The sequence below is a fragment of the Abrus precatorius genome, unplaced genomic scaffold (genome assembly GCF_003935025.1).
Source record: "Abrus precatorius isolate BTA unplaced genomic scaffold, Abrus_2018 Scaffold2, whole genome shotgun sequence".
NCBI lineage: Eukaryota > Viridiplantae > Streptophyta > Magnoliopsida > Fabales > Fabaceae > Abrus > Abrus precatorius.
This window is the reverse complement of record NW_020874362.1, coordinates 29830678-29842188: the sequence shown is the minus strand read 5'-3', so window position 1 is coordinate 29842188 and position 11511 is coordinate 29830678. Positions and strand designations below refer to the sequence as shown.

At 26.7% G+C, this 11511-nt stretch overlaps 1 protein-coding gene across 1 annotated transcript; it reads right to left on the bottom strand.

Moving 5' to 3' along the window:
* Positions 1–7176: 7176 nt before the first annotated feature.
* On the bottom strand, positions 7177–8865 carry LOC113859792. The gene is made up of 6 exons (XM_027492478.1): positions 8541–8865; positions 8379–8438; positions 8112–8191; positions 7890–8008; positions 7578–7827; positions 7177–7398 (listed from the first exon to the last, which is right to left on the bottom strand). The coding sequence occupies exons 1-6, from the start codon at positions 8863–8865 to the stop codon at positions 7177–7179; spliced, it is 1056 nt and encodes a 351-aa protein (XP_027348279.1).
* Between the last annotated feature and the right edge of the window lie 2646 nt (positions 8866–11511).

Genomic DNA, 11511 nt, shown 5'->3' with positions numbered 1-11511 from the left:
TAAATCTAATAAAATGAAACACAATGTTCTTTTAAACTTGACGGATATTTCATATTAGTGGGAGTTGTACGAGCTTGAATTTCTCTGTATAGGCTTAAATAAAACTTGAAAATTTATTTATTAAAGTTAAATAATTTAATTTTTATTTTATTATTTTTATATTTTTTCTTTGTTAATTTGTATAAATAACTGGTATATTTTAGATTTTATATTTTTGTTATTTTTTTATAAATTAAAAAAACTTAATTTGAATATTAAAAAATAAAATTATTCATAAACTAAAATATAAAAAATATATATAACTCTGCTCTTTAGCAGATCTCTAATCTAGATTGAAAGGAACATGTGATTTTGCTATATAATAATGGCTTCTAGGATTGAAAAATGATTAAATTATTGCTCCTTATTTAAATTTGTGACTTCATTGCTCATATAAATCCTCCTGTGCATGCCTGCAGGAGGGCAAGATATCTTTTTCTCAAAACTTAATGCTAATGGCATCTTCTTTGTCAAATTAGCCTATAACTTGATCTCCTTTTCTTTCCAAAACTTGAGAGTACAACTTAATCTTTTTAACATGGTCTAGCACTGAAAATGTCCCTCCAAAATAAACGTTTTCTTTAGGAAGGTGACCTATTGTTGTCTCCTTATAAATGTTGAAAAATGTCATTGTAAAATGTTTGTTTGTTCTTCTTGTTTCGGGTGTAATAACATTGATGGTGAAAAATGTTATCTCAAAATACATGTGCTAAGAGATTGTTGGTTTGTTAAAGAGATCTGGAATAAGAAATTTTTTTATAATTCTTCCTTGAACAATGAAACTTTGTTTTCTAAGATAAAATCAAATTTTAACTACTATAGTTTCTATGGCAGGTCCAGTAATAAATCAGGAATTAGTTGGAGAGATGCTGAGAGCTTCATTAAATGACAGCCGCTTTTATACTTTCAGTTGAAGCTTAATGTGGATAGAGCTATCTTCTTTACTTATGGTTCTTCTAGTTGTGAAGAACTTATTCGAAACAGCCATAAAAGATTTATTATTGGATTTCATAAAATTTTGCGCCTATGCTCCTCCTAATAGTTGAACTTTGGGGTTTGAGGCTTGTTACTCCTAGGAATATCCACCACATTTAGATTGAAAGTGACTCAAAGGAGACAATATCCTTTATTGTGCACATCCTATATTTTCTATTATTTATGCTATTAGAGAGTTATTGAAAGGGATTAAGTTTATTAAATTTGATCATGTTTTGAGAGAAACTAAATAATGTATTGATTGGTTGACTAAAATAGAACATAAACATAAACTTTCTTTTGTCTATTTTGATGAGGCTCTGCAGTCTTTAGATCTTTTTTTTATTTAAATTCTTTAAAAATATAGATTCCTAAATTTTAGATCTAATTTTGACTGTATTTTTGAAATATTAATTTATGTTTATAAGTAGCTAATAATAGTAAATTTTTATTAAAAAAATATATTTATTATATTTTTGTAATTTTAATATTGTATATTTTTTTATAATTTTTTAATTTATATATACTTAAATTCAATTTTAAAAACTGAAATTAATAAAATATATATATATATATATATGATTAAACTTATAAATTATAAATTCACTAAAATAAATTATCAAACGTACTATTAATTTTATTCTTTCAGATTTGACATTTTAAATTTACATAATTTTTTTGTCATGTTTATCTAAATTTCCAGTACTTTATTCTTCTCTTACTCTTCAAATTTTCTTTCCAGAATGGAGACCCAAATCCAATGAATGTTAATCTGTAGTCCTTGTGTCAGTGGTCTTTGTACTACAACAGCACTTAGTAGTACCTTCTTGGATCTTGATTCATTGTTTAATGTTTATTTGGCAAAAAGTAAAAAGCATAACACTAACATTACGAAACCTCCGTCGTTAGTATTTCTTCCTTTGTTTACTTATAAACAGTATAACACATTGTAATATTTTAGTATTTATTTAGACATTTATACATATGAATTTAATGTAAAGAATATATATCTAATACTTTTTTTTCTAATATATATCTAATAATTTTTAAATATACGTAGATTCATAATCGAATTAAATGTGAAATCAAACACAGCATTTAAAATAAGAAATTGTCACGTTTAAAATAATTTATAAAAATAATTTTATTTAAAATTAATATTCATAAATTATTTGTTATATTTATTTTACTTATTTAAAAAATGTGAAAAGTAATATATATAAAGTTGTAACATCAATTGTCATTCATTAACTGGTACTAACTGGCAACATGCACCGTCACTATTTTGACGGTCCTATTATCAACTCGTGTCTGTTTTCTTAAATCTTAATTAGTGGTTATAATTGTAGATCCAAATCGGCCAATGGACTTGTTTATAGTTGCATTAATTACTTTAGTTCATTTCTCAGCACAATAATTTTATATTTTTTTATGTAAAATAAAATTATTTAAAATAAAATAAAATTCAATTCCTTAAATTTAATTTATTTAAAAATTGATATATTAAATTTAATTAATTCTTTAATTTTATTATTTTTGCAATTAGATATTTTAAATTTTATTTTTAATTCAATTGATTCTTCAAATTTATTAATTGTATAGATAGACACCTTAAACATTAATTTTGTTTTAGTTAATCTTTAAAATGAACTTTACACATTTTACAAATACTTAATCTGATAAATTAAATGAGTTAAATAACAAACAAGAAATTTTTTAACTATTTATTTACCTTGAATCTTAGTATTCATTAATTATTTTTGTTGTACTGTTATTTTAAACATCAAAACCTAATAAATTTTTAAACTCAAGAACAAACCATTTAAAAATAATAAAATAATATATAATAGTAATAACTTTAAGACAAAAACAAAGTAGAAAACTATATAGATGAATAATACCTTATTTATATAATATATATTTATTATACAATTTTTTATTATTCTTCTTTGTTGTATTTTTTCTTGAATTTATAATTCTTATTATGTTTAGAAAAGATTTAATTGCAATATAATAATGATATTGAACGATTGAGTATCAAGGTAAAAAAAATGATTAAATATTATTTTTATATGATAAATTTAACTCTAATTTAATTTATAGAAGAAGTTATTTGTAAAGTGTGAAAAATATAAGAATTAATAAAAAAATTAAGGTGTCTATTTACTAAATTAATAATATTTAAAATTTAATTAAATTAAATTTTAGGGTGTTTAATTGTAAAAAAATAAAATGCAAGAAATAATAAATATATAATTATAGTTTAATATATCTATTTATAAAAAATAAAATAGTTTAAGAGAGCTACGTACTCTTTGTTCTGTAAATTTTAGTATTTTATATGTGTGGTATCATAAATTCGAATCTTACATAATCTTTCGGTGGTCCAAAAGCACATGTACGTTATTATATTTTTACAAAAATACATATATATTATATTATTATTAATTTATGATTTCGGATTTAAGGTTAAAAACTGTGGTGGTTCCAAAATTTTTGAAATATGCTGTGATTGGGCATAATTTAAACGATAGTAAGTTGTGACACAATAGTTGCAAACGAAGAAATGTAAAATCTAGTTAACTTAATCATTTTAAGTTAGAGACATGCTTTAATTTTTATAAATATTAAAAAATGGAATATCTAGTGACAGGAAACTTCAAGTTTACACCAAAGCTTAATCCAATTTCAAAAATTAGCATAAAAAAAGAAGTTTTAATATTTATAAAGTCTTATTAACCCATTTGGATGGTCAATGGTTGCCACTATTCTTCTGGCAAGTGTCGTTTCAACGACTGCAAGCTGGTCAGGTTCAGTATTGGGGGTGATGACTCGCTTTTTTCCTTCAGATTCATTTGCAATATGTCAACAACTTAACCATTTTATATGGGAATTATCACTTATTATTCAGGTTTTCCTTATTTAATCTTGTTTATTAATTTTTTAATAATATATCTAACGATCATAATTATACATAACTATAACTGCAATGAATTTATCAGACACCTAAAATTAGATGAATTGGCAAACAAGGTCACATTATTATAGCGGTACCCTCTCTAGTAAATCGTTTTTAAGTAGCTATAAAGTCGCTGTTCAGCCCCCACATTCTTTTTGTTTTTCCCTCTTCACCTGTTTAACAAAACCATCTATGGATTGCAACCAACAAAATATAATATTTAATTACTATGCTGGCAAAGCTAAAGGATCATTCGGAGGATTATTCTTTTTGTGACCCTAGTCCCCAAATAAGATGCTTGAGTGGTGTTTATTTAATATGATTTGGTTGAATTCAGTATGTAACAGGTCAAATATCAACTATTGAAGTCCTTTAAAGACAAGAGAGGTTACTTTGAATTTTCATTATTAATTTTTTTTTTACTTTTATGATCAGTTAAAATTAAATTAATAACAATATATATTTTTAATTCCGTAGGCTTGCAATTAAGAATAAAGAAACTTCTAATACAACCTTTAACAAAAAGAGGTCCTTAATATAAGTCATAGATAATGAGAAATGAGTACCGCTAAAAGTCAATTCAGGATCCATTCTGGAGGACCATTCACATGACAAATAGGAATCTCATAAATTGGTCCAAAGCTAACTGCAAGACAATGCTTGAGTCATGGATTAGTTAACATTAAAAAAAGGGACATGTCGGAAATAATTTTGTTAAAAATTTGAAACGTTGCTTGTTTGATAGTCACTGCAAAATAAAAATGGTCAAAATTTGAAGTTATCCCATAAATTAAAATTATATTTATATAAGGGCCTTTATAAAGAGAATTATGATGTGATAATAGCATATTAGGATTAAATCATGCCAGAATCAACGTGGAATATGGTTTCCATATTATTAGTCTACAATCTTGTAAATCATTTGTATAGGAGTAATCTTAGGAGATATATTTGATTTGTATTGCCCAATCTTAAGGATTCTTCCGTTGTAACCATCTTATATATTCGTATGTATTTGTGAAGCATAATGAACAACACGGAAAACATTCTTTCATCAGAATTTCTAGGATGGGTGATATATATTTATGTTAGTTTTACTCTCTCCATTTTAAATTAAGATCCATTTTAACGAAAATAATATTTTAATATTAAGTACTATTTTACTATATTAATTAAATATTTTTTTCTTTTAATTAAATAATAAATGTAATAAAACTGTCGTATAAATTAAGATAATTTACTTTCCTTAATCAATTTAAAATGGTGGGACTAATTCATATACATAGTCTAGCGCGCGGCATGTAATTCACATTGGAAATAGGTGACTCATTATTAATTCACAAAAATATTTCTTGTAAAGTACCTCAAGTGGCTAACGTAGTTAAAAAATCAAATCTATAATTATATGCTTATTCACATGGCACATTTTTATCTACTATTAAATTGATTAAACTTGATGTTTATATTTAATATATTAGTTTATATAATTTATATTTATAATTTAAATATATTCTAAATAATTAATTAATGCTAATCCATGAATAGATCATAATTCTATAATTAAAATAATATAACATTTTATCAATGTGCCCGACCACAACGATTTCTAAAAGAAAATGAAAAGATCTGTTGATCTAATATTTTTCTTGGTTGCTGATCTTGCTTTTTGTTTTAGTATGCAACATGCTGATACCTAGGTGATTAACTGATTATGTGAGTTACTGCTTTCTCTCCTATGTTAATTATGTGTTTATTCTGTGAATCTATATTTGTTCTATGTGTGTATTCTTAAATTAGTTTTACCTTCTTAAATCCTATTGTTGTTCAATCAATTTATGAAGAACGGCGGATGAACCAAAAATACTAGGGATATATCCTCATGATCATCATCTTTAAAATTAAGAAAGCTAGAGAATCTGGGTATAGACGGTTCTCCACCGTATTTTAAAGCTGGAGGTTGTATTTCCTTAAGTTTTGAGAATTCATCAAAATAGTTCTTAACCTAAATAAATTGTTATTTTAATCTTTAATGCATGCAATTATTAATTAGACTTGACATATTAAGTGCTATATAAACATAATACACAGTATTTAATAATGGTGTAAAAACTATTTCATCAATTAATTTAGTCCTTATAGAATTTTAAGTTTAGAGATTATTTTAAAACTAAATTAACAAATTTTGAGAAAAATAAATTTTAAGATATGTTACTTTATTGTGTTACTATTAAATATCACATGACATTATTAACTAACACGTATATGTTAAGTCAGTTTGTCTATTAGAACAACTAATATATATATATATATATATATTAATAACTAAAATAATTAATGATTATATGTTGAATACTAAAATGACATTTGTTTAAATTTTTTTTTTTATCAGCAATAATAGAATTTTTACTAAAACTGGTACCAGAAGTACTGAAAGAAATACATTAAAACAAACACAACATTATTATGAAGTACCGAAGCCAAAATAAAAAGAAAGAAAGTCCAAGGGAGTAAAACAGGATTTTCCTGGCTTAGCCTAACATATGACTGAAAGCTAGTAACACTTGTACCGAGCAATATGTATCATATTATAAGCAGGAACATAATTATGAAATTCCTGTGAATGCCAAGTCAATAAGCAAATATTGCAATCCCTAATCATATATACAAATACACCCTGCTATTACCAACCACTGCTCCCCTACACATTCGGTCACTATACCAGATCAACAATGAATATAGATACAGCTCACAGCAGCAACGCATCAAAATAGGAAGAATTCAGCAATTTCCACAACTAACCCTTGAAATAAATCATGAACAATGATAAGGATTCTCGCACCATTCTCTAAAGCTTGATCCCTGTTTTATTTTTCCTTTAGAATATAGCCATTCTCACGACACTCTTTTAACATGAAGCAGCAAATCAGCAGATACATATTGTTTATTGTTGAAAATGCGTTGATTTCTTTCATACCAAAGTGACCATAATAAAGCATAAAAAACAGTTAAATCTTGAACTGACTAGCACCAATTTTCCAGTTCACTTGGGATAATTAACAGTAACTGCCACCAAGACATACATTCCTTCCACAGTACATTAGAAAACCTATAGTGTAGGAACAAGTGAGACAATACTTCCTCTGTTTCTCCACAAAAAAACACAAAGCTGGGTATTCTGCACAATACCGCATCGCTGTAAATTATCACACGACGGTAAGCGGTTCAGAATGGTCCTCCAAGCAAAAACAAAAACTTTTTTCGACAAGGGAAGGCGCCACATAGTTGACAGAATTGGGTGCTTTTGCTGTTTTGGATTCAAAGACATCAAGAAGTACGCTTTTGAGATTGTATATTCCCCTGATGTGCTTTCGAGATTGTATATTCCCCTGATGTGTCACCATGCCATCGTAGTTATCTTCAACATCCTACAAAAAAAAAAGTTAGAAAAATTGTCCACCATCTCCATTCTCATCCTTTCCTCCCTATCAATCAAGGGACGACTCCAATACCAATTCCAAGACCAATATCCAATCCCATTGCAAGCCCCTATTGTATTAATAAGATCACCTTGCTGAAGGGATAAACGAAATAGTCTTAGATACACCTGTTTCAAAGGTTGGTCCCTACTCCAAACATTATGCCAAAATCTGGTCTTACCTCCATTACCCGTCCTAATACAAAATAATTTGCCTAACCACCCATTACGACTTCCCTCCCCTTCATCGACCCTCCAAATTTCTCTCCACCACTCCGACACGTGCCTAGCCTTTCTCCACACCTCCTTACCACCAACATAGTATTTGGCCTTAAGAACCACATACCACAACTCCCCTTCTTCATTCAATAACCGCCATCTCTATTTGCCTAACAACGCCTTGTTCATCGCACCTAAATTCTTAATACCAAGTCCACCTACCTCTTTAGCTTGGCACACTTTTTCCTATTAACCGACGCCACCTTCCTATTCATTGGACAAGAACCCCAAAGAAAATCTCTTTGTACTCTCTCCACCATGTGTATTACCTTCATTGGAATCTTGTACATTGACATAAGATATGTGGGGATATTAGCCAATACAGAATTGATCAATACCAATCTACCTCCAAAAGACAAGTTTCTATGCTCCGACTATACCAACTTCTTTTGTAAATCCTATAACATAGGCATCCAAGTTGCAACGTGATGATGAGCTTGAGCCCCCACCGGAATCCCCAAATACTTAAATGGAATATTACCCACCTTACAATTTAGACAATCTGCTATTTCTCCCAATCTCTCAGTTGACAAATTAACACCCATTAGTTGACTTTTATCAAAATTGATTTGGAGTCTCGAAGCCAATTCAAACATCCTCAATACGCACTTTAATGTGGTAATGTTCTCCTCCGAATCCTCAAAGAAAAACGTGTGTCATCTGCAAATTGAAGCATCGATACAGAAATACCACTATCACCAACTGAGTATCCTACACAAGCCCCCTCCTAGTCAGCTTTATCGATAAGCAAACTTAAACCTTCCGCTGTAATCAGAAATAAAAATGGAGACATTGGGTCTCCCTGGCGTATACCCTTCTCCGTTTGAAATTGTTCAGTTGGACTACCATTCACTAAAACAGATACCAAGGCCGATTTTAAGCACAGCTCCACCCATTTACACCACTTTTGACAAAAGCCCATCCTTGCCATATTGCCAAGAAGATATTCCCAACAAACCGAGTCGTAGGCTTTAAGAAAATCAACTTTGAAAATTGCACATCTCCTCCTCCTCTTCCGTGCATCGTCGATAATCTCATTTGCCACTACCACCCCGTTTATTATTTGTCTCTCCCCTATGAAAGTTGTTTGTCGCTGCCCAATTATTTTCGGTACAATACCACTAAGTCTATTAGCCATAATTTTTTATAGTCTTATAAACTGCACCAATAAGAGATATTGGTCTAAATTCATTTAGACTTATCGGGTTGGGTACCTTGTTGATCAAGGCCAAGAATGATACATTTGTCCCCTTCACTAGAACATCTTTCTCAGAGAACTCCAACAAAGCCGCTATAAAATCTGATTTCAAAAACCCTCAGCGGCGCTTAATTTGATGAATTCTTGAAACTATAAAACTTAAAATATTTGAAAATTGTATATATTAAGAATTAAAATGACATTTAGTTAGTTTAATGCTTGTTTTAATGGATTTTAGAAACACCAAGAATCAAATTGATAGTTTAGTCATTGTGTTTTTGTCTTTGTAGATAATATTATTGACATTAAGCAATTCTTATTATTAGCACTTAACTGAAATTGACAAATAAATATATGTTATTTGGATTGCCGTTACTGTTTGTTGTCCCCTCTTAAGGCTATTCCGAGGAATGTTCCTTAAAAAGAAGAAAGGAAGGAAAGGAAACTTAGAAAACATGTATGGAAGCAAACAACTCTGCTATCATTTCAATTTGTTAGAATAGTTTATGTTGAACTAAGCACTCCACATTTGGCATCACCAGTTTGTGATATCTGTTACAGGCTTTGATGCTTCACTTAATTTATATTTGATGGATTTCCCGAAATGCAAGTTCATGCTTTAAGAGCAGTATCTTATGTTATCTTCTATGCGTTTGTTAATCTTAGCCAACCATAATTTCCCGAGTGTATATGGAAATAACAGTACGTGACACTAGACTTGCTTAGAAAGTTAAACAATTGTTAAATAATGTCATTATTATGAAAATAATTAATAAAATAATACTAACCTTAATTCTAAGAGTTGAACTTAAGCAACTAATAATAATAATAAATTTTAATTACAAATTATTATACTTTTATTTTTCAATGTAATAAATAAGTTTTTTTAATAAATATTTATTATTTTTAATATTTAAACTCAGCTTATAGATCCGGAGATAAAAAATATGAAATATTTTAATATTGTAAAAGTCGTAAATAATTATAAAATAGTACATATAAGTTTAAATACGTTTAAATAATGGATATAACTTTAGTTTTATTACTAAATTTTTCTTAATTTTATTTTTCTGTTTTAAATTTTATTTGCTATTAGTTTATCACTGTTATTTTTTTCATTTTTTTGGTTATAATATTACCTTACAATTTGCTTAATTTTTGTAACTATTATTTGTATTTGTGATTTTTTAATATTATTTACTATTTCCAAACAATATTCTTTTATTTTCAATTCTGATTTCATAATGTCGCGTTAATTATGGAATATTTTTATACCACGTGATAAGATGTTGTATGAATAACATTTTAGTTTAAAGAATATTATGTTCTTATATTAACCATATTTTATTATATAAGTAATACAAGATATAAATATATTATAAAACCAATATTATGTTACTTCTAATTTTAAAAAAATAGAAATGGAATTAAAATAATACCATTAAAAGAAGAATAAATTACAACATTATATTATTCTGCAAATAATGATAGTTATTCTATTATCGATCGAGTATTTTTTATTATAATTTTATTTTAGCTATTGATTATATAATTTTACAATTATATGCGATTATTATCCAATAATAAAATTTGATTGTGATATTTAATAGAATAAGTTATCGAATGAGTGTTTAGTAAATGAGGAATAATTCCCTATCTAATTGCAATGGACTTTGTCTTTCCTAAGGGAATATAACTAAAAGCAATGATGATTTAATATTATAAAAGAAAGTATCATCGTTACTTCAAGTAATGACACTTATTTTTTATTTAAAAGTTTAAATAATAATAATAATAATAATAATTTATAATGAAACATAAAGTAATGAAACTTAATTTTATTTATTATTACTTATTTTAAAAAATAATAAAAGATAATTAAGTTCCGTTACTTTAACCAAAGAAATATTATTATTTTTAAGTATTGTAAGACTGACCATGAAACTTGCTTTTTAATTATTGTTTTATTTTTAGTTTCATTAGTTTAAAGCGCAAAATTAGTTTCACATTTTCATCTTACGATTTTATGTATCTTAAACAAGTAAATTGTTTTAATTTTATATGTTTTGATAATTTATTTTTAAATTTGTATTTATGAGGTTAATTACCCTCAATTAAGTTTTCTTTGGTAAAAAATTCAGCAATTTTGGTTTTATTATAATTTTTTATACAAATTTTAAATTATTATTTGTATCTAAATATTTAGAGATGTAAAATGGATTTTGATTTTTCCTTTTTTCTTTAAGTTTAGAAGTTGAAGTTTTAGTATAAAATTTAACAAAAGAATTTTATAAAATGTCAGCTTTGAGGTTTAAAGATAAACTTTTGAGATGCTTTTTTATTTTAAATAAAATTTACTGTTTCAAATATTTAAGGTAAAATAATTAAAACAATTTAGTCAATTCAATTAGTGAAGATTTAAATAAAAGTAAAAAATTGAGGTTTTTAATTAAAAATGGTGATAAAAGTAAATTTATTTAATTTCTGAAATAAAAAATTAATCATTTACAAAATTTTAAAAATAAAAAATTCTTTATTTTATCTTTATCAATGAAATAAAAAAATATAATTAAGTCTTAATTGATT